At 43.4% G+C, this 24187-nt stretch overlaps 2 protein-coding genes across 8 annotated transcripts; one reads left to right on the forward strand and one right to left on the reverse strand.

The window, feature by feature from the left end:
• Nucleotides 1–3523: 3523 nt before the first annotated feature.
• On the forward strand, nt 3524–17892 carry LOC307036906 (SRSF protein kinase 3). 2 transcript variants are annotated; one of them, XM_079677534.1, is made up of 13 exons: nt 3524–3997; nt 4220–4316; nt 5092–5183; nt 6556–6664; nt 10711–10798; nt 11067–11154; nt 11373–11479; nt 13255–13417; nt 13792–13868; nt 14633–14740; nt 16401–16470; nt 16636–16728; nt 17253–17892. In XM_079677534.1, the coding sequence occupies exons 2-13, from the start codon at nt 4267–4269 to the stop codon at nt 17438–17440; spliced, it is 1233 nt and encodes a 410-aa protein (XP_079533660.1). In that variant the 5' UTR covers nt 3524–3997; nt 4220–4266; the 3' UTR covers nt 17441–17892. The 2 variants fall into 2 exon arrangements, with proteins under 2 accessions (XP_079533660.1, XP_079533661.1); XM_079677535.1 differs by having other exon boundaries at nt 3524–3987.
• Nucleotides 17893–18105: 213 nt separating this feature from the next.
• On the reverse strand, nt 18106–23471 carry LOC307036926 (uncharacterized protein). 6 transcript variants are annotated; one of them, XM_079677588.1, is made up of 5 exons: nt 21457–21633; nt 21127–21254; nt 20702–20992; nt 20134–20233; nt 18106–19448 (listed from the first exon to the last, which is right to left on the reverse strand). In XM_079677588.1, exons 3-5 carry the CDS (start codon nt 20820–20822, stop codon nt 19328–19330), a joined length of 342 nt encoding a protein of 113 aa, XP_079533714.1. In that variant the 5' UTR covers nt 20823–20992; nt 21127–21254; nt 21457–21633; the 3' UTR covers nt 18106–19327. The 6 variants fall into 6 exon arrangements, with proteins under 6 accessions (XP_079533714.1, XP_079533716.1, XP_079533715.1 ...); XM_079677590.1 differs by having other exon boundaries at nt 20702–20995; XM_079677589.1 differs by lacking the exons at nt 21127–21254; nt 21457–21633 and adding an exon at nt 23066–23471.
• Between the last annotated feature and the right edge of the window lie 716 nt (nt 23472–24187).

A 24187-nucleotide genomic window follows, 5' to 3' on the forward strand; every position in this document is an offset into this window, starting at 1 on the left:
ATTTTGACACACAGAACAATGTTATAATAAACATACATATACTGTATGTTAAATGGATATATCCGCCTTCTTTCATTTATATTTCCATTCCCACAACAATATACATAAAGAAATGGCATATTTTGGACATAGTTCGAATGGTGATTAATCATGATTAATTATTTTTTAAGCTGTGATTAATCTGATTAAAAATTGTAATCGTTTGACAGCCCTAATATATATATATATATATTATATATATACACACACAAAATAACAGTATAGTTCGATTGTGGCTGTGAGGGAGTGCAGTAGTCTTTCAACGAGAAGCTTGGGGGTTCAATCCCAGCACGTGGAGTCAACATGTCGATATATCCTCGGTCAAGATACTTAACTCTTGCCTCTTTCACACCAACGCGGTTCCAGGGCCGGTTCGGAGCTAGAGCCTGAAAAGCACTGGGTTTTCCTGTTCACACCGCAGCGGAGCTCCGAAAACCGGTGCTTTTCAAGCACCAAACATTTTCCGATCTAGAAGCAAGAACCGCATACGTCACGCTTGCGTTGGAGTCGAGGGCAGGGGCTGGATCAACCTCCTGAACAACAACAAAAAGCCTGAGTTCTATTTCGTATATGGCTTCGCCCTCTAAGGCTATCGCTATTGGGTAATCCCCCTGCGCACCCGCGCAGCACTGAAACACTAGTAGTCCATGTCCACCCGCAAGGTGGGCCCCATCCTCCCTTCCGGTATAAATAGGAAGGAGGCCCGACAATCTGCTCCCTCTTTTCTTCAGCACCCCGTTACTGAAGCACAAGAGACACTTCAATTGCAGAGTAAACATGAGTAACAATTGTGTGAGAGATTGTCCCTCATGTGGCTCTGGGTTCATAATGAGTTATGACCAGCACACAGTATGCGAATCCTGCCCGGGGTCAGACCACACGTACCGTCTCTAAACCAGCAGGTAGCATGCACCCACTGTGCCCGTCTCCCCTCGGGCAACAGGAAGCGGAGAGCGGACGCTCTCGCTGCTGCGGCCGAGGAGGAAGATTGGCCCGTCCAGGCTTACGAGCCCGCGGACGGGGGCCTCGTGTCCCTGGGGCCGAGTGCTGGGCAGTCGGATGACTCCTGCCCCGCCTCCCTCCACGGTTCACCCTTCGGGGGTGCCAGCTTCGAGGCCGAACATGCTTTCCCCTTCTCCGTCAGCACAGCGCTACTGGCGATAGGTGGCATCCTAGGGGAACTTCCGGAGATCATACGCAAGGCGGCCGCCTGCAGAGATCTCCCCGTTTTCCTAACTCAGGACGACATTACCAGAGTTTTTTCGTGAAGGGTGCAGACGGTCAGGAGTGACCCGATCTGGCCACGCTTCCCGGCCATCAGGAGGTTCCAGGAGGGGGCGGGGGCGAACCCGAGGACCCTGAAGGCTCGCGTGGCCACATTTGTTCCCCTCACCAAGGTGGAGGGGTTCACAGATGCTGGTTTCCCAGCCGCCCCTTCTCTGGAGCCAAGCCTGACGGCGTTTTTTGGGGTAAGACAGGCCAACATAATCGCCGGACGGCGCCCTACGTTGAGCGACCCCAGAGACCAGTATGTCGCCCGCCAGGCCGACCGTGTGCACCAGTGTGCCTTTCAGGCGTCGTTGGCGGCGAATAACATTGCGCTGCTCTCCAACTCGGTGGTGACGCAGGTAGAGCGGTCCACCACCTTGGCCGCTGACGAGGCAGAGGAGATCAGCAAAGCGGCCAGTACGGCGCTCACTCTGTGCGCGTCCGTTGCTGTCTCCCAGGCTTGGATTTCCGCGTGGGTGACACAGATCCAGCGCCACCTCTGGCTGCAGCAGGCCTCTGTTACGGAGATGGCCAGAAAAGTGCTACTGGACGCTCCAATCAGCTTGGACGTGCTGTTCGGACCCCAGTTCCAAGCCATGGTGGAGTCCATGAAGACGGCTGCTGAGCGACATCCTGCTGAGCGACAGCCTGCTGAGCGCCCACAGCAGCCGCAGCGTCCACACCGGCCACAGCGGCAGCAGAGGCCGCAAGCGGAGGAAGAGGCTATTTCCAGGGTTCCTCAAGGGGAAGAAAATCAGGGGTATTACTCCCGTTATTTTTCTAATCCCGAAAAAGGAATTAGACCTATCCTCGATCTGTCAGTATTCCACATGCTGACGATCAAACATGTGCTGGAATGTGTTCACCAGGACGACTGGTTCACTTCCATAAACCTGAAGCACGGGCGTGCACATTCCGCAGCGTGGTGACAGCCCTCTCTGTGATACAGCTGCTCAGCATGACGTCAGCTGGTCACGTGGTGATCCCCCTGGGTCTCCCCCACAGGAGGAGTCTCAAGAGGTGGTTCATTCGCCCGCGCATCGACCCCGTGCGTCAGATGTAATGTGATGGAGCTGTTCTGCGTTTTGGGAAGTATTCCAGCACTTCGCCCCGTTGCTGTACAATCAAACATGTGTTGATTCGCACAGACAACAGGCCACGACTATGGAAGCAGCCATACCTCAATCGCCAGGAAGGAGTATGATCTGCGCCGCTTCTGAACGCAGCCAGACGGCTGCTGTTCTGGGCACGCACACACGTTGCTCTTATCAGAGCAATGTACTGTATATTCCCGGCGAATTGAACAGAGGAGCTCGCAGAGCGCAGCAGCCGTGTTATGCGAGGAGTACGAAGACTCAGACCTGTGTCACGCACACTGGCGCCTCAGTGGGATTTGGCTTTGGTGTTACGCGCACTAAGCAAAGCCCTATTTGAACCTTTAGACCAGGTTCCCCTTAAACTGTTGTCAGCCAAAGTAGTATTACTTTTGGCTCTATCAGCGAAAAGGGTGAGTGATTTGTCTGCTCTCTCTATGCCTCTGTCATGTCTCTGGATCCAAGGAGATGGCAGTTCAGCTGTTTTACGCCCTAACCCGGCTTTTATGCCAAAGGTCATCACAAGCTCTTTTAGAGTCGAGAGTGATCACCTTGGATGGCTTCTTTCCCCCTCCTCACAGGTCGGAGGAAGAAGCCGCGTCTCATCTCCTCTGTCGTTCTCAGCGCCTGTTTGTGCATTATAGAGAGCGCTCGATCGGGCAGCCTCTGTCTGCACAACAGCTGTCACACTGGCTGTGTGAAGCTGTGTCGCAGGCATATGTCTCCTCTGGGGTGGATCCCCCGGAGAACATCAATGTGCACTCAACCAGAGGAATTTCCTCCTCCACGGCTTTGCACGGAGGAATGTCAGTGAAGACATTTGCACTGTTGCATGTTTGTCACCTCATTCCAAGTATGTGAATGGCTCGTAGTATGTAAAGGTCTTTGAGAGGTCGGAAAGACATGATAAAGCGCTATATAAGTACAGTCCATTTACAATATATATATATATATATATATATATACAGTGGGGCAAAAAAGTATTTAGTCAAACTCACCTTGTTGTAAACTCGCAAGAGAAAAACCCTTTGAGCTCCATACTGTTCCCCCCACCCCCCTCCCCTCTTTTTTTTTTTTTTTTAAAGCTACGGACCCAGAATCAGCACTTTTCGAACAGGGCTGAAATAGAGGTGTACAGTATGAGGCATCGCTAGAATGGGTGGTCTGTTTTGGTATTTTGAGCAAAACACTTCATAGACATACAGTATTTATAAATCTGTATCTGAAACCTATAATATATGCCTAAATATATATATTAGGAGACCTTTAATGGTTATATTACTCACAATTATAGTCTGCCCTGTGTCTACAACACACCTCAGCCGACCTTCTTTCTATGAGGTGATATTTGTTGGGGGACGGGGATCCCATTCTCAAGCCAGGTTTAGCATTAGTGATCCATGCGGCCAAAAGGTCAAACTCCCCTTGAGACGGCGGAAAGAATCAGCAGCTGTCCCTCTCTCTCTCTCCTCCCTTGTGAATGTGTCTGGTCGTAAGCCCCTCTGATCTCTGTTTTGTCTTTCCCAAAGCAGAAGACAAAGAGGAATAGATACAGTGAGGAAGACCGGGAGTGAAGGATTTAAATGTGAGAAACGGTTAGTTAATTAATAGGCTGCTGGGGATTTCCATGTTTAGACCGTGCTGACTACGGCTCCAGGCTCCTGAAAGATCTGCCGAACCCCTGCACCCCCCCCCCCCCCTCTACTGTTTTTAAGTAGTCCAACCGTTTCAATCGCTACTGTTCTGTCTCTCTTCTTGCTTTGTGCAAAAAGTTTGAACTCTGCTTGCTTTGGATATCCACCACTTTTTTACTCAAGGTACCAGGTCATTACTCAGCTAGCTGCTGCACCTGCTGAACTACACCATGCAGAGAACTCCACGCTCCGATAATATAGCATCTGAGCAGAATCATACGTAAGTACGGAAACTTTTTTGATCTGTGAGAAAAACGATAGATGTCATCGCAATACAACCAACTCTTTACCTGCAGACGGTTTGTGTTATTAAACCTGAAAGGACAAAAAATAATCAATAATTCTCCTAGCTGAAAATACATTGTGTGTTTTACTTGTCTACGTTTTCTTTCATAGATTCATTTTTATGAGACTCAATATGCAGTTTGGCTACTAAATGTACTTTTTTTCCATGACCACAGCAATGTTGTTAAGTTTAGCACTGCACAAAAAAGCATGTTATTTTAGACATCACAGAGGTGACCTAAACGGTATTGTAAAACAGCCCTCATACCATTAGTCATCAAACCTTTATAACATTTTGAATTCCTGAACTTTTTATGATCAGTAAATCCCAGAACTAGGCTGCCATATCGTAAATCTACTGTATCCCCATCCAGCCATACAGAAATCTAAGCTGTGTTGAGTATTCTCAGACATGACGTGACCAAATCCACCGTTACAGTAGATATCTAAATCAGCTGGGATGATATCAGGTTGCGTGAACAAACTGCAAAATGATTTACTGTTGAGTCAGAAATAGTGCCACTTCCGATGCTGCTCGTCCAATCTTAGTCTGGGACAAGTTTCCATGCAAGATGAGCCTTTGCACAACTCTAAAAGTAGTTAAACTCTCTCGGCTTCCCCCAGCAACTCAACACTGACACAACAGATGCACAGGCCGTAATGCTGGAGACTATAGAATCAAGATATGACGTTTGTTTTTCTGCTTCTAGGTCATCTCATAAATTGGAGGCCCTTGGATGCCACGAGCAGCTGGATCCAAAGGACAGCCAGGACTCTGAGGACCCTGGAGAATACTGCTATGGTACAGCAGGGTCTCTTAACTCCATTCATCATCTGCAGATGTCAACGCTGCCAATGTCACACTTGCCTTTTCATGCCCTCAGTACAGCCTGTATTGCGCTAAATGATGCGTTCATCGACAGTATAGACTGGTGTATAAGCAAGCTAAGGAAGGACATTGTTTAAAATCTCTACAGTAAGTAATACATCGATGGAAAACAGGATGCCGTTATATTTCTCCTCCGCCAATTTTTGGAAGGTTGTAGCTACAGTATTTTCCGGACTACAAGTCGCGCCTGAGCAGAGGTCGCGTTAACCGAATAGCCGTGACTTTTTTCTTCTACAGTGCCATCTATTGGCCGGAGTATAAGGTATGTATTTTGCTTCAAAAAGGAATAGCCCCTTCAAGAAATGTTTAAGAATTTAAAGATTCCGATGGTTTGAAGTCATTGGAGGCCATCAATGTCAGCAACAACAATTGCAATCCATTCATATTTCAAATCAAATCAAGTTTTATTTATATAGCACATTTATAAACGATTTTTGGTCGAGCCAAAGTGCTGTACATGTAATAAAAATAGCCTACACTTTACAGCAAATACAGCAGCACAGATTGTTCAGAATAACAGTATGAGAAAAACGACACCCTCTATCCTTAGACCCTCACATCGTACAAGGAAAAACTTCCAGAGAAAACCCACAGTTTAAAGGAGAAAAAATGGGAGAAACCTCAGGGAGAGCAACAGAGGAGGGATCCCTCTCCCAGGACGGACAGACGTGCAATAGATGCCGTGTGTAAATCTATATAAAATATAACTGAGATAAGTTTTGATTGGGACATCTTACAGTGTGAAATACCTTCCAAGCTTTTTTGGTTTGTGACATTTGAATGGTTCTTATGACCCTCAACCTAGACCCCTCCCTTATTTTATTACATTTAAAGTTGCAGAATCTTTTTGCCAATGTGGCATCCTGACCTCGATCCCTCTTCCTCTTTCTATCCCTGCCAGCTGTGCAGTTCTCTGCTTATACCTCCAAATAACCTGCTGAGTATGTGAAACCACATATACCTGACTCTGCAAAAAAAAAAAATATATCATACTCACTTTTAGTAGATATAGAGATGCGATTCCTAGATCTCTGACGATGTTCAAAACCTTTGTGTCATGCTGGTTGACGCTGGTTGACGCTGGGAGATTTGAATGTATCCCTCACCACAGACATGTTATAGCTTAGAGGAAGTTGCAATGCCAGAAATAGCTTTAGTGCCACATTTAGTCATCTCTCTCTAAGCTTTCTATACACCAGTTGAAAAATGTGTTCTGTAAGATTTAAAGGTTTCACATTTCTGTCATTGAATAATATAAGCATTCTCTTTTGTTTTTAACTTTCAGGTGGATACCACCCTGTCCATATAGGTGACACATTCAACAGACGATACCGGGTGGTGTCTAAGTTAGGATGGGGCTATTTCTCCACCGTCTGGCTATGTCAGGACCTCAGGTAGGTTTAATTAGGACCTGTACAACAATTAGGGTTAGGGTTACATTTATTTTCTATTTATATGGACCCTACTCTTGACTCGGAACCCATCGGCTATCGGTATTACGATTTAGCCAACGCAGATATTTCCATGGTTCCGGTGTAGCCTTTGGATATCTGGGCCAAGACTTAATTTTCTTTGCAATGGTCATGTTTACATGCAATTGTTCGATACTACTTTACATTTTAAAAGAAACGAAAATGCATCAGTTACCACAATTGAGTTCTGTTTTATACAATTTGTTTTTTAGCAAAGTTGCGCACATTTATAAATAATTTAGAAAAATCCATCCATCCATCCATCTTCTCCCGCTTATCCGTGGTCGGGTCGCGGGGATAGCAGTTCCAGCAGAGAGCCCCAAACTTTCCTTTCCCTGGTCACATCAACCAGATCTGACTGGGGGATCCCAAGGCGCTCCCAGGCCAGCGAAGAGATATAATCCCTCCACCTGGTCCTAGATCTACTCCGCGGTCTCTTCCCAGCTGGACGTGCCTGGAACACCTCCCTAGGGAGGCGCCCAGGTGGCATCCTAACTAGGTGTCCAAACCACCTCAACTGGCTCCTTTCGACGCGAAGGAGGAGCGGTTCAACTCTGAGTCCCTCCCGGATGACCGAACTTCTCACCTTATCCCTAAGGGAGACACCAGCCACCCTGCGGAGAAAACCCATCTCGGCCGCTTGTATCCGCAATCTCGTTCTTTCGGTCATGACCCATCCTTCATGACCATAGGTGAGGGTAGGAACGAAAATGGCCCGGTAGACAGAGAGCTTTGCCTTCTGGCTCAGCTCCCTTTTCGTCACAACGGTGCAGTAAAGCGACTGCAGTACTGCTCCCGCTGATTCTCCGGCCCATCTCACGCTCCATTGTTTCCTCACTCAAGAACAAGACTCCGAGATACTTGAACTCCTTCACTTGGGGTAAGGACTCATTCCCTACTTGGAGTGGACAGTCCATCGGTTTCCTGCTGAGAACCATGGCCTCAGATTTGGAGGTGCTGATCCTCATCTCAGCCGCTTCACACTCGGTTGCGAACCGATCCACTGAGTGCTGAAGGTCGCAGACCGATGAAGCCATTAGAACCACATCATCTGCAAAAAGCAGTGGTGCAATCCTTAGTCCACCGAACTGCAGACCCCCTCCCCCACGACTACGCCTCGAAATCCGACCCATGTATATTACAAACAGGATTCGCGACAAAGCGCAGCCCTGGCGGAGGCCAACCCTCACCGGAAATGGGTCCGACTTACTGCCGAGGACCCGGACACAGCTCTCGCTTTGGGAGTACAGAGATTGGATGGCCCTGAGTAGAGACCCCCTCACCCCATACTCCCGCAGCACCTCCCAAAGTAACTCCCTGGGAACTCGGTCATACGCCTTCTCCAAGTCTACAAAACACATGTAGACCGGATAAGCTTACTCCCAGGCCCCCTCCAGGATCCTTGCGAGAGTAAAAAGCTGATCCGTCGTTCAACGACCAGGACGGAATCCGCATTGTTCCTCCTCAATCTGAGGTTCGACAATCGGCCAGACCCTCCTTTCGAGTACCTTAGAGTAAACTTTCCCGGAGAGGCTGAGTAGTGTGATGCCTCTGTAATTGGCACACACCCTCTGATCCCCCTTTTTGAAAAGGGGAACCACCACCCCGGTCTGCCACTCCTTCGGTACTGTTTCCGACTTCCGCACAAAGTTGATGAGACGTGTCAACCATGACAGTCCCTCAACACCCAGAGCCTTCAGCATTTCTGGGCGGATCTCATTCACCCCCGGGGCTTTGCCACTGTGGAGTTGTTTGACGACCTCAGTGACCTCCCCCCGGGAGATTGGTGTCGATCCCCCGTCATACTCCAGCTCTGCCTCTAACATAGAGGGCGGAGTTGTTGGGTTCAGGAGTTCTTCAAAGTGTTCCTTCCAACGCCCTAACAATCCATCAGTTGAGGTCAACAACGTACAATCCTTACTGTACACAGCTTGGATGGTTCCCTTCTTCCCCCTCCTGAGGTGTCGGACAGTTTTCCAGAACAACTTTGGTGCCGCCCGAAAGTCCTTTTCCATGTCTTCTCCGAACTTCTCCCACACCCGCTGCTTTGCCTCGGCCACGGCTGAGGCTGCTGCCCTTCGGGCCTGTCGGTACCTTGCAACTGCCTCGGGAGTCATCCGGGATAACAAATCCCTGAAGGCCTCCTTCTTCAGTCGGACGGCTTCCCTGTCCACCGGTGTCCACCAGGAGGTTCGAGGGTTACCGCCCCTTGAGGCACCTAAGACCTTGAGACCACAGCTCACCGCCGCGGCTTTGGCAATAGAGTCTTTGAACACCGCCCACTCTGGTTCAATGTCCCCAACCTCCACAGGAATGCCCGAAAAGCTCCGCCGGAGGTGTGAGTTGAAGGCCTCCTGAACTTGGGCCTCCTTCTGTCGCCCGGGTCTGGTCCGTGAAGACCCTCTGCTTTCACTGCCACCCTACTGGCAGCGCACCCGACCCCATCGCTGTTTCCCGTAGGTGGTGGGCCCGCGGGACGGAGAAGCGGAGGTGTTGCCCACGTTGCCTTTTCGGGCTGTGTCCGGCCGGGTTCTGTGGCAAGCCCGGCCACCAGACGCTCACCGATGAGTCCTCCTTCTGGGCCTGGCTCCAGAAAGGGACCCCGGGCTTCCTCCGTGCCGGGTATCCTCACTTCTTTGTTGTTCTTTCATGAGGTCTTTTGAACCAATCTTAGTCTGGCCCCTTGCCTGAGACCAATTTGCCATGGGAAACCCTACCAGGAACACAAGGTTCCAGACAACACAGCCCCCAGGTTCATCAGGGCACACAAACCTCTCTACCACGGTAAGGTGCTGGTTCTTCAGAGAGGAGAAAAATCTCAATTTTTAAATATTAAATAATGACCTTGAACTACCCTTTTGTGGGTGTTGTTTTTGCCTAAACTGAAGCTATCAGTCTTGGTTCCTATCTGTTGACTACTTTCAATTTCAAAGCTGGGAAATTATTTTTACGGCCTAGAGATATTGGACCCCAAAGCAAAAGACTTAGAGAGAGTCCATGGTCAAAAGTTTATTTTAAGCAGAGGCACAGTAAACGGCAGTGGAGGCAGGAAGCTTGCTGGCACGGAGACGTCAGGGACAGGAGGCACAAATTCAGGCGAAGAGATCACAGGGACGAGGAGAGCAGCGAGACATACCGGAGGGTTGAACACAAAGGAATGAACTGGCAGGGAAGTGGCATGAGGAACAGGCTTTTATGTCAAAAGGTGAAGAGGTAAGTGAAAACAGGTGTGCCTCGTCTGCTGCTGGGAGGAGCCAGCCAACTCCCTGTCACACACCAGCCCTGCAGTGGAAAACAGAGGAGGGAGGAAGAAAACAAAAAAAAAGCACACAACAAAACCAAAACTAAACAGAATCATCACACTTACAACAACATTAATAAGGCTTTATGACCTGATAATACCACATTTACCACAAATAATTAAAAAAAGGGAAGCTTTGGGTGCAAAGTTACCTAGTTAAATAGCTTCCTGTGTGCAATATGCTAGTTTTGCTTTTATTAAAATAAAATGTATACCTAATGTAATATATGCAATATATAATTATTTGTTAACATTGGAAATGATTTCAATGACCCACAATAACTACAAAAGTAATTAAAAGTTGGACTGAGGGTCTTCAATGATGCTCTGAAGGGATGGAGAAATATTGTTATAAGCAGATCTAAGAACACAAACACCTGCACGTTCCTACCATTAATCATGAGAATGATTAATGATTATAACTGAGGAATGAGCACAATAAGATATAATTAAAGTTAGAACAACATCGAAATAACCAACTATACAAAAAATTGAACGTAAATATATTTTACCACATTTTGTTTTTAACCACCCAGCCCCCTCTAATAGTTTTTGTACATTCCCGTTTCTTTCACTTTGTTCTTATGATGATTACAAATACATTATTCTGTGGATTCAGCAGCTCTCCTGTCCCAGGGCAGATCTGATGTAATGTCTGTGTTAGCAGGCTGGGTCGGAGCGTTGCTGTGAAGGTCCTGAAGAGCGGAGCTGGTTTCACCCAGGCAGGACAGGATGAACTGGCTCTCCTACGATGCGTCAGTGACTGCTGTTCCTACTGTCTAACATGTCCTACCCTTTCTGTCAAATGCTATTTATCTTACTATTTGTCCAAGCACTTGGCTTTACAATTGTTGTATACCCTTGTCAACTATATCCCTTTCCACCCGACAATACCCTCACCAATGCTAAATTGCAATGTACAACATTTGTAATGCCCTTTCATCGTTTTCTTCTTTATGTCTTATCTATTGTCTGCTTTTTTAGTCTTACTTGTAAAGCTCCTTCCCTTCTCTCTTTAATCAGGCAACCGGTCCTACGAGCCGTCGCCCCTCTAGTCAAAGGATCGTTCAGTTCCTCGATGACTTCAAGCTGGCCGGGGTCAACGGGGTCCGTATCCTTTTTACAGACTGGGCATAAGCCAGATCGGAAGAGTTTTCATGTGCTGGTCAGACTGTCAATATCAAATTTATTTTATATATTGAACACATCTGTGCAATCTCTACCAGAGCATTGTTTTCAGAGACTGACCGTTTAGCATTGTGTCATACACTTAATGCCTAGTGAATAGTCTGCAGACCTGTAAAACGGACCTTAATGTCTGGTGGTCAGACATGTGTCTGGTGCTGGAGCTGTTGGGGCCCGACTTGAGGAGCTGGCAGCTCTGTTTTGGGAATCCTGGACTGGCGCAGTGTTCTGTCAAACAAATACTGACCCAGGTAAAGAAAACCTCAGAAAACTAAGATTAGTATACATTTACACAGGTATTTTCTAAACGTTGCCTCTTCTACAGTATTTCTCATGTACTGTAACCAACATTGTTTAGGAAACCTTAAGAATTAGATATTTTGTAAAACTCTTTCCAAGGATACGATTTTAAGAAATTCAGTGTTCAGTGTTAACATTTAGACAGAGAAAACTATTTTGCCTTCAATGTCAGAATTGACTTGGATCAATCAGTCAATCAAAATACTTTCTTAATCCCAGGAGAAAATTATGTTTTGTGACAGTTTCACCACCTTGTCAGCCCAAATAGTCAGGAATCCATCTGTGGAAACGTTGGAAACATAAATGTTGCTGATAATGTTGTTGACAGAAACGTTAACCGAGAAGTCCCGAAGCCATTGATTTGGTGCTCTCTACATGCCGTTTGTACTTAGCCTCTTAAGCCCCACGGACCCTTCGGCGGGTCCGAAACCACAACATCTGCAAGCAACGGTGCCTGAGGGCATCTTAAGATTGAATAAACTATGAATGGTTCATGTCCATGTAACGGGAAGAAACTCAGCTCATTAAAAAAACACAAGGCTAACGCTGAGCCTCTGAATGAGCGAAAAAATGCTAACGCCGTTAGCACAGAACTCAAGGTAACACTCTTATTACTTATCGTAATTAGCGTCTCATGTATTAGCATCGTGAGAATACACAGAATCGATGGGTATCTATATCATCACTCCATGATCAGAACTCGTGACATTAGAAACTAAAACAGACATCACAACACGTGGCATTACAGTAGGTAGCAAACACGGCAGTATGTCTTACCTCTGTTGTTGTCTGATCAAAAGTTGTGTTCAATGGCATTTATACAATAAAAACACTACTGAAGGTTAATCCATAGGTTAATACAATGTGTCTGTGTCACTTTGAAATTATTTCTGATAATCCATCAACAATAAACCTAGTTTTCAGATTTCAGAGCGTAAAATAGGTTTAGCTTTTGGCAAACTGCGTGCACATAGCCCCTATTTCTCAATGGTAACGTTGGTGTGTATGAGGAAATGTCCCTTCAATTCTATTGGCTCTAACGGTTCAAAAGAGATGCCAATCATCAAAATTGACCAATGGGTTCCAGAGAAACGGCAACAACGCCCATTTCCACCCAAATCACCCCAGAGGTGGAGTTTATTTTGCTAAACCTCTCTAAAAAGGTCAAATGTCACTTATTTTGCATCAATCTTGATACAGGGTACTTATTATATGTTGTACTTTGGATTCCTAAAGCTTTTAGTCTACTAACCCATCATTCAAGGGTAGTTTTCACAATAAGTACAAAATTAATTTTGGACGGACACTATAATTTACAGTTTTTTACTATGTTCAATCTGAATTTTCTTTAAAATAAAAAAACATCTATATTGATTCTGACTTTTCTACATACAACTCACAGGTTTATCATTACTTTGAGAAAAAAGATTATTCCTTTTCCCATTTTACAAGGGAAGATATGGTCATTTGTTCTGGGAATGTCATTTTCGAGCCTGAGACCTGAAAAACAGGCTTGGGGCTTAACAGGATAGTAGCTAGACCCATCTTATCAACAATTGTCTCTACTGAAGTAAAGTATATTGATAATGTCAACCGTTTGAGATTTTTTGTGTATACCACTTACGTTTACATTTCAACACACTGTGGGTCTGCACAATTGAAGTCAGAGGATAAATATGTGTTTAGATTACCCAATGTCTCTGTTTTGCTGTTTCTTTCTCTCTAGATTCTGCAGGGCCTGGAACATCTTCACACACAGTGTAAAATCATCCACACAGACATCAAGCCTGAGAACATCCTGCTGTGTATGGAGGAGCAGTCCCACAAAGAACCAACAGGGGAGAGCAGCTCGCCCTCTGTGCTCAATGGGAAAGAGGCCAAGTCCACAGGCACTTTTTTTTTTTATTGCTACAGATGCTGGAGATTGTTTGAGTGAAGTCTTGAAGCTGGACGGATACCAGCTGAGCTGTCTGAGCTGCTATGCAGGGTTCATCACATTTGAGTATAAATCAGATGAACTCTTAGCCTATTTCTGTGCAAATGTCTGGTTTCAAATATATCTTCTGCTCTTTAAACGTATATTGTAAATATTAGTGTGTTGTACTGATGTCTAAAATAACACAGGAAGAAAACAAATTATTCTTCATAACTTAAGATGCAAAATGCATACAATCTCAAATATCAGACATGGAGAAACTGTCTTATTATCAGATATCATTTTTTACTAAGATGCTAATACATTATTTATTTTTGTTTCTTTCAGAGAAAGGGCAGATTAACTCTGACAGTTTAAAGGACTTTACAGTGAAGATTGCAGACCTAGGAAGCTCCTGCTGGGTGGTCAGTAGTTCAAATCAAATCAAATCAAGTTTTATTTATATAACACATTTTTAAAACGATTTTTGGTCAAGCCAAAGTGCTGTACATACAGTAAAAATACTTTGCAATAAGGACACTTTACAACAAATACAACAGCACAGTTTGTGCAGAATAACAGTATGGGAAAACGACACCCTCTGTCCTTAGACCCTCACATCGTACAAGGAAAAACCAGAGAAAACCCACAGTTTAAAGGGGAACATGGGAGAAACCTCAGGGAGAGCAACAGAGGAGGGATCCCTCTCCCAGGACGGACAGATTTGCAATAGATACCGTGTGTAAATCAAAGAGATAATACATTTTACAGCGTAGGTAGACCAAATGTTTGGAAATTCATGTGTCTATAATAAGAAGATAGTTGCTTGATTAACTTTACATACATCCATTTTAAAGTCTGACACATCAATACCTGGGGGATGCTACATTTGTTTGCTAAGGAAACACCATAACTGCTTGATGTGAAACTAAGATAGGCAAACAACCCTGTGACTGTCATCACATTTTCATATGCACTCAAGTTCATTCTGATTGGTGCACAAATAATGTAATCTTATCATTGAAAGATTTGCATAGTAAGATTTGCATTGTAGCATTTACTTAATATTAATGATGGCCTTGTTTATTCCAATTAAGCTAGATTTATTTTATTAAGAATCATTTATAGTACATGAGGGTGTACAATATAATTGTGATCTTTATGTCTGTGCCTCTCTTTCTTGGTGAAGTACAAACATTTCTGTGAGGAGATTCAGACCCGTCAGTACCGCTCACTGGAGGTTTTACTGGGATCTGAGTACGGCCCGTCCGCTGACATCTGGAGTGTTGCCTGCATGGTGAGTGAAAAGCACACTGTATGGTGTTTACACTGCGTAAAATACAGTTTGAGATCATTTCATCAAATGGAAATAATGGCGGGAATCATTGTATATGGATTTCTCCTGAAATGTAACCAAACTGTATCTTTGACTACAGTTATAATAAAGTTCTGTGAGTTTCAACAAAGCTTTTACCAAATGTCCCACCAGTTACTCAAGGTGATTCATTCGTATGTCTTTTCACCACCTTAAATGGCATTCGCTATAGCAATTTGCGCCACAATAAGAATCAAACGAAGGCTTAATGGCTTAAAGATGTGTAATTTAAAAATGCTATCAAATAAATGTTTCACATTCTGAAAGGAAAAACAAATGTGTTATATGAAAAAACAATAAACTTTAATGTTTCGGGGAAACAACAAGTCAAATCTCTTTACAAAGTAAAATAATAGTGGGCCTAATACCAGGCCTTGAGGAACCCTACAAGTGCATTTTACAATTGTAAATGACACTAAATTGTTAACAATTTTCTCAAAGTTATACTTGGTCAGAGGGAGTGTCAGAAATGTTGTTTTAAATAACAACAATAATAATAGTGCAAGCTCAGACTTTATGTATTCTTATGGCCTGCGGGATGAAACTGTCAGTGAGTCTTGGGTTTGTTGTCCTGATGCTGCGGTACCACCTGCAGACAGAACAGTTTGTGGCTGGGGTGATGGGGGTCTTTTATAATCCTGAGGGATTTCTTTCTGAGCCGCTGGGAGTAGAGGTCCTCCATGGATGGCAGCTCCGTCCTGGTGACGTTCTGTGCAGTTTTCACCACCCTCTGTAAAGCCTTACGATTGAGGTCGGTGCAGCTGCCGTACCAGGCTGTGATGCAGCCAGTCAGGATGCTCTCTATGATGCACCTGTAGAAGGTCAGGATCCTCTCTATGGTGCACCTGTAGAAGGTCAGGATCCTCTCTATGGTGCACCTGTAGAAGGTCAGCATCCTCTCTATGGTGCACCTGTAGAAGGTCAGCATCCTCTCTATGGTGCACCTGTAGAAGGTCAGGATCCTCTCTATGGTGCACCTGTAGAAGGTCAGCATCGTCTCTATGGTGCACCTGTAGGAGGTCAGGATCCTCTCTATGGTGCACCTGTAGAAGGTCAGGATCCTCTCTATGGTGCACCTGTAGAAGGTCAGCATCGTCTCTATGGTGCACCTGTAGAAGGTCAGCATCCTCTCTATGGTGCACCTGTAGAAGGTCAGCATCCTCTCTATGGTGCACCTGTAGAAGGTCAGGATCCTCTCTATGGTGCACCTGTAGAAGGTCAGGATCGTCTCTATGGTGCACCTGTAGAAGGTCAGCATCCTCTCTATGGTGCACCTGTAAAAGGTCAGGATCCTCTCTATGGTGCACCTGTAGAAGGTCAGCATCCTCTCTATGGTGCACCTGTAGAAGGTCAGGATCCTCTCTATGGTGCACCTGTAGAAGGTCAGGATCCTCTCTATGGTGCACCTGTAGAAGTTGCAGAGTATCCTGGAGTCCATGTTGAACCTCTGCAGCCTGCGGAGGAAGAAGAGCCGCTGTCGAGCTGTTTTGGTGATGGTGTTTGTGTGATGAGTCCATGTTAAGTCCTTATAGACGCTAACTCATGCATCTTACCCTTTATATTTTCTTTTACATTCTCTCAGGCCTTTGAGTTGGTCACTGGAGATTCCCTGTTTGAGCCCAAAGCTGGCGAGTCCATTTCTCTGGAGGAAGGTACATTTAGTACAGTTTGCTGACACTGACAGAGTCGTGACAAACACTGACACAGGATTAAATAGGATTACACTGTTGCTGCCTTGTAACTGTTGATGCAGTGTATGCTTATGTGTACTGTACACTTGTGTGTCTCATGCTTGCATTTCTGTTCTCTCCCCTCAGACCATATAGCCCAGATCATGGAGCTGCTTGGTCAAATTCCGCCAGTTGTTGCCTTGTCGGGTAAATACTCTGCAGAGTACTTCAGCCCCAGAGGTAAGTCTGCAGTTTTATGCATGTTGTGTGCTTGCACGTCTTCACATTAAATGATAACTAGTTGGTTTGAGTAAAGATCATGGTTCGGCTTAGAATATGGTGTTAGGGGTTTGTTACAATTTCAATTACAGACTTTAGAGTTACAGAAAACTTGTTGTCTTTTGGTTTTACATGGGACCCAAAAAGATGTCAGAAACATATTTGTGATGTGCCAAAAAAAGAGTATCAAGGAAAAACTGTGTTTCCCTCAAAAAGATATTGACAATTCAGTTTCTTTGAAAAAATTATGAGAGCGTAACAATCCCCCCACCCTCAACTAAAATGACACCTCTAATTCCGGCCTGGAGTTGTGATGTTTTATACGCAATGACAGTCTCCCAATCCCAAACCGTAACTGCCTGTCATATACAGTATAATGTATAAACCCCCTTCCCCTAGTTTATCTACCAGTACACCCCTGATATTGCCCTACTGATTCATTTTAAAATTGCAAAGATGCCCTATTCTGGTTGCATTTCCTCTAGGTAATCTTCGTCGTGTGGGCCCACTGAAGCTCTGGAGACTCTATGACGTTCTGGTGGAGAAATATAACTTCCTGTTGGAGGATGCCGCTGGTTTTTCAAACTTCCTTCTTCGCATGTTGGACTTCCATCCAGAGAGGAGGGCCACTGCTGCACAGTGTCTCCAACACCCTTGGCTGACATCCTGTTAACAGTCCTCACAGCGAGATTCTGGCAGTAGAACCATTTTGAAGACTGTATTTCACTGACTTGATTTGTGAATTGTTGGTCAATGTGATGCTGTCCAGCACCACATAGAGATTAGGATGCTCTACTCACCTGAAGCCCCATTACGCATTTTTTGCTGCTAGGGAGCTTTTATACTTTTTGAATGGAAGTCTTTACATGGCAGACCTTAGCATCTCTTTAAGGTGTGATTTGATTCTGATGTTCTCTGGCTTCATTAACACTGCTGACCAGTGAAGAAAGCGATCCAATGTAAACTTGAATGCAGCTATTATTACATGCTATTGAATGTTAATTACACATGTTTTTGTTAAATGTAAGATGCACACAATATTTCAAATGGTGTGTACTCTAAGGTTGGATTTCTTTTTGTTGAGCTTTTCAAAAGCCAAATAAAGATTCAGATTACAATCAGAAACATCAATCACCTTTATTAATAAAGCTCTATCACACATTTTTCAAACAGGGCTATTCCAAATGTACAATATATAACACCAACACAATTTGGATAAGGAAACTCCTTAATCTTAAAATAAACTGATTAGGCACACTTTACCCCACACACTGTTTTAGATTTATTCAAGTGTGACTTTCAATTCCATACATGTCGAAACCTGTTTTTTCATAGAGCTTCCTGCTGGTGTAAAAGGAAAGCTCCTTGTAGAAAAATCAAACCAATTTTATTTAAATCAATGTTCCAAACAGCTTTCAACAGGTGGAAATTAACTATACTTTGTTTCATTTATTATGCTTCACAAATCAATAGTTTTTTCTTTAACAGAAAATCAAATGACTGTGTCATTTGAAAGGGTTTGCACATACATCTCTACAGAACTGTTTTGACTTTTTGCTGGCAGACAGACCGCATGCCCAGCAACAAACAACAGACTTCCATTAGCAACTAGCAGATGAAGAAAGTGGTGCTTAAGAGACAGAGTCATGTTGCCAGAATCAGGCTCTGTGTTAATGCTAATTCTGTGTAAACATATTTGCTCATGTGTTTGCAATATACCCTCAAAATGTTGATTATATGTCATATGTTTGTTTCCAGGGAGTTCTGCTGCCCCCAATTGGCTAGAAAATCTTGAAAATGCTTGCCCATAAACAGATCAATGGGCAAAAGCTAACCATAACCCTACACTTTCTTCATCTAACAAAAAGTAAAAAATAAAACAAATATCCTTAAATTACAAATAAAATACAAAAATAAACTGTCCTGCAACTTCATAAAACATGAACAATTGAATATTTGCTATTTTATTTAATACAAATGTAAATACTATGTGACTACGTTTACTTTCATGGTCACATTTATTTATAAAAAATGACTTTCACTGCTTTCACTAAATACTTCTCATTACAGTAACTTTCTCAGTACCTTATTCAACATTTAAAAAAATACTCTTACACAAACTCTAAACATAATACAGTTAATGTCCATTTCTCATTCATGCACCATATTGTATTAAATGTTTTGATTATTTTCCTATCAGATCAAATCGATCATAATTAGACTGAATTTACTTTGAACCTGTGACCACTGTTTGTCTGTAACAATGTACTGATTTGATTTGATTTACTACCAAAAACACCATCATAAAACATGCATTAAACACAGCAACAGACAAGATTAAAAGGAAACAATGGGGACAGATAATTGGCGACATTGGCTGTGACTTGTGTCCAATAAACCCTTAAGCATCAAACTCTGATTTGACTTCTCATTAGAAATAATTACAAGAATATCGTCAAGGTTATGCTGTCCAGGATCTAGATTAAATACAAACAGTATATGAACTTTGTACAACATACATTCTTTACATATTTAAAATAGATTATTAAAGTCAAGCATCTCATCCTATCCAGCTGTAAGCTCGGCACTCCACCAGTGGGTTTTCTTTATAAACCACCGTGTAGCCACACTCAGTCCTGAGCCGACGACACTTCTTGGGCCAAGAGGTGGGCTTCATTGGCCTGGAATGGTAAAGGAGAGACGAGTTAGGAGACAAGAGGTTATGTGCGTTTTAAATGAGCTAAATGCCTTTGACTTCTAGTGTGGTTAGTTTTAGCAGTTGTGAACACAGTATTGGAACTTGTGTGGACCAAAACAACCGCTTGTGAGATGTTTTCACATTTGTTTCCAAGCAAACCTTAGTAGGTTGGATTACAGTGAGAACATAATCTGACCAGATTGCATGAAGTGAAACTAAATGCAGGCAATTATGGCTGCAAACACAGGTATTTGTTGCGATGGACACAGGTTAACATGACTTCTGTGGTATTCCATTACTTGCTTGACACCTTGGTGGAAGATAGAATATGCGTTTTTAAATAATGTAGCAATTTTGACTTAATGGAGAAGGGATCTTTGTGCAAAGTAAATCAGTGCCGAGTTAATGTGAAAACAGTTCGACAGCAATACTACTAAATGCACGATCTACAGCATAAGTGGCATCTCTCGAGACAACAGCTTCTTCCTACATGCCCATCAGCAAATCATTATTTTAATTAAACCACTTACATTTTTTCACAGCAAAGCCAATGCAAACTTAATAGAAAACTAACTAAAAGTTGTATTTCAATCTGATTCAGCCTAGCCAAATGGACTACGACTTATTTTAAATAAATTATTATGACTTTAGTGGAATGATCTACTCACGAGAAGCAGTTGGAGCCAAAGTCATGGCAGAAGCATTTGTCACAGCCTCTCCGGAAAGTCTCTCCTGGTTTGTAGTGCTTTTCCTTATAAGAACAGATGCCTGTGGAATAAATAACATATCAATCTCTTCTGTGTCTGCATGTCATACTTTTTGTAGTTCTAGGCATACATTTACAGGAGGTTAAATCAAAACCAGATTCTATACACTTCTTAATAGATAAAGCTCTTTTGTTGAAGGTAAGTCACATTAATGTCTAAATCTAGCGTCCACAGTGATTTACTCTCGTACTTCTGCAGGTTGTTGGGGCAATCCCATGGGGTATGTCAGTCACCTACAGGAGGGGGTAAATTATGATCACTGATCTGGTCTGAAGAGCCCCACAGGGATTTATGCAATGTCAGGGTATAGAGGACAAAGCTTCCGGTCAGCCAGTTTGGGTTGGTTTAAAAAACAAAAAAGGTGATTTTTACTCCCTAGGCAGACCGTATCAAGCTCCCGGACTGGGCCGGGACATACGGACACATTATTTGATCAATAATTCTACAGCGAAGCAAAAGTAATTCTTACCTTTCATGTTGTACATGGAGGCTTCTGAGTATCCGTTGCTCAACAGAACGATGAGGGCCGAGCAGAAAGCAAACACCAGTGATAGAGAGCATCCATGAATGTTACCCATTGAATGGAGCATTTTTTCAAGAAAATTGATTTAAAAAATCTGTTTTATTATCTCTTTAAACTAACTACGCCTTTAGTTGATTCACTACTTCAGATCTGACAGTTTGTGAATGTCCTGTATTATCCACTGAAGTCCTTGTGATGGCCAAGTACTCACTAGCTAATATTTATAGTCTCCCGTCACTGCTGGGAAGAGAAAAAAAGAAAAAAAGAACCACATGTTTAGTTCCCTGGTTTCTTCCCAGGTTCAAACTTTTGTTTTCAGAGCGAGGTGTGTTTGGAGTGAAGCTTTGAACCCATGCGTCCCTAAATATTACCTTAGCCCTCGCTTGCTGTGTGGGTGACAGAGTTGGCCGGATTCAACTAGGGGTGGATTATGAGACAATGGGCCTCTGGGAACAGACATACAAATATCCCCACCACCTCTTCTACTAACCGTAGAAATCTGTAACACAGATTTGTTAGTTGTTAAGTCCTTTTTACCTCATGGGTTTGTGTCATTTGCAGTCTTAGAAGCTGAATTGTGTTTATTTGTATCTTTGTTGTCCCTAAGTGTGTCTTTGTAGTTTCTTTGTGTTGTTTTGCATCTCTTAGTGGTAACTTTTTTAGTCTTTCTTTTTGTATCATGTTTGATTTGTGGATCTTACCGGTGGTTTTGCATTTCTTTTAAGTCTTCGTGTCTCTTTGAAGTTGTTTTATCTTTCTTGGTTGTCATTTAGAATCTTTCTTGACATTTGGAGGCCAGGTCACACTTTGGGGCCACGGGGCCTGTGTTAGGCCAATTTAGTAATCCACCCATGATTTCAAGGGTTCAGTGGTTACCATATGTTTGGCAAGCCTGTTTACCATCTACACTAATTGTATCTTTAACATACACATCATGTTTTATCAACCCTTCACCAACCCGAAACACACAGATGCTGACTATATAATATAATAATATTAGGGCCGGGACTCGATTAAAAAAATTAATCTAATTAATTACAGGCTTTGTAATTAATTAATCGCAATTAATCGCATTTTTAATCACATAAATATTTGACCTGAGAACAGTGAGAAGCAATTTTTTTCACATGGATTTTAGTATACTATTGAATAATGACTGAATACATAAGGTTAAGCAACAAAACATTGTTTATTTTTTTCAAGGTGGTACTTAACAAAGACCAACAGAAAAGTGCAATTTTGGCCATAAAGTTTAGCAATAGCATATTTAGGAATATAGTACATTTCAGAGATTCAGGTAGCCTATAGGTAGGTAGACCTTCTGTAAACTATAACACTTTGTTTTTTAAGTAAAACACAATACTTTCAAGTACATTCAGAACATTGGAAACCCTGACTATTAGAAAACATCTCTCTGTTGCTTCAGAGGCCATAACACACTTTGTTGATTTACCAACAGTTGATTTAAAAGATCTAATACATTTCAGTCCAACTCTCTCAATAACCTTGGCCAAAACAATAAACAGTTCAACATAAAGTGCCAGTTGCACCAACAACATAATAAATAGTTCAACATAAAGTGTAATGTACCATTTAAAATAAAATAAAAAGGTGCCAGTGATTGACCTCAATCCCTCCTATTCTTCCAATATCCTGATGAAAAATAAAATCTCTCTGTTGCAGAGGCCACTGTTTGATCAACGGGAATTGGGTGTGGGTCCTTGTACTCCGAGTCGGGCTAACGTCCACGCTAGCTTCCACGCTAGCTGCTATATGTTTTGCATTGAGGTGATACTTGAGGCTTGATGTGCCGCGGTGATATGCAAATTCCTTTTTGTATAATTTGCAAACAACCGTGCTCTTATCGATGCTTCCATCCGTCCGTTTTTTAAAACAAAATGTCCCATCCACGGGGCCAACCAAAGCGGTCTCATCAGCTTCTTCGTTCACGTTTGACTATTGTTCACTGTGGTTTGTTGTTGTTTAAAGTCATGAACGTTAGTTGGTGCTCCAGTATAATCGGTACCCCTGAAACTCATCCAGTGAGAAACGTTCCGCGGTGCAAAACTAAGTGCGATTAAAATGCGTTAATTTTTTTAACGCGTTAATTTTTGTGTAATTAATTAATCTTAATTAACGCGTTAAAGTCCCGGCCTTAAATAATATATATTTATATAGCGCCTTTCATGAGACCCAAGGTCGATTTACAAAGAAGAACAGGGGCAAAACAAACATAACAAAAACAAAAGGCAGTCAGACAACCAGTCAGACAGACAAAACAACAAATAGATTAGGGGCCAAAGGCCTTACCAAACAGATGGGTCTTGAGGGCCCTTTTGAAGGCGTCAAGCGTGGGGATGTTGCGGATCTCCGCAGGGTGAGCGTTCCAGAGGGTGGGGGCTGACACACTGAAGGCTCTGTCCCCGAAGGTTCGCAGTTTGGTGCGGGGGGTGGTAAGCGGGCCAGAGTCTGAAGACCGCAGGTTCCGGGGTGGGGCATGTGGGCGAAGGATGTCCGATAGGTACTGGAGGGCATGGGCATGGAGGGACTTGTAGGTAAGGAGGAGGATTTTGTATGTTATGCAGGACTTGAACGGCAACCAGTGGAGGTGGCTGAGGGTGGGAGTGATGTGCTGCCACGCCTTCGTATGTGTGAGTACTCTAGCAGCACAGTTTTGAACAAACTGGAGCCTGTCCAGGGCTTTGTTGGGTACCCCAAACTGGACACCATTGCAGTAGTCCAAGCGGGAGGTGACAAACGCATGGACTAGGGTTTCTGCAACCGACTCCGAGAGTGACGGTCGGAGTCTGGCAATGTTCCTTAGATGGAAAAAGGCAGATTTGGTCACAGACTTGATGTGGGAGTGGAAGGAAAGGGTGGAGTCAAGGATGACACCCAGGTTGCGGGCTTCAGGAGATGGGGAGATGGAGCAGCCGTCAACCTCGAGGATGAAGTCACCAACCTTCCGGATATACTGTATAAGATAAAAATATTTAGTATTTATATAAGATAAACCTATTTTTATGACTGCTGATGATGTCAAAAACCACTTTGTGCTGACATTGTCCCTTGTGTGAAGGATATTGGTTCAAACCGAATGATCACAAACTGCATTCTAAAACATTGCAAACTTTGAAATGTATTTTCCTCTTACTCCAAGCAAAAATGCTTTGGAGAAAAAGTATTGTTCTACATAGTCAGTTTTCTTTGCAATTTGGAAAGCTTACATACAAACCAACATCTGACATGGTAAGGAAATGACGGCAGTGTCATGGTTTGCACAGGACATTTTCTGCTGTAAACTGTTTACATATGCTGCAGTACATATAGCATGATGTAAAGACCACAATATGACCAAGAAAGTCAAAATGTCAAATAGATTTACCCGGTTTGTAGAGGTAGTCTGACATCTGGAAAGATATTTGAGGTCAA

Source organism: Notothenia rossii (assembly GCF_949606895.1).
Source record: "Notothenia rossii genome assembly, chromosome: 4".
Classification (NCBI taxonomy): domain Eukaryota; kingdom Metazoa; phylum Chordata; class Actinopteri; order Perciformes; family Nototheniidae; genus Notothenia; species Notothenia rossii.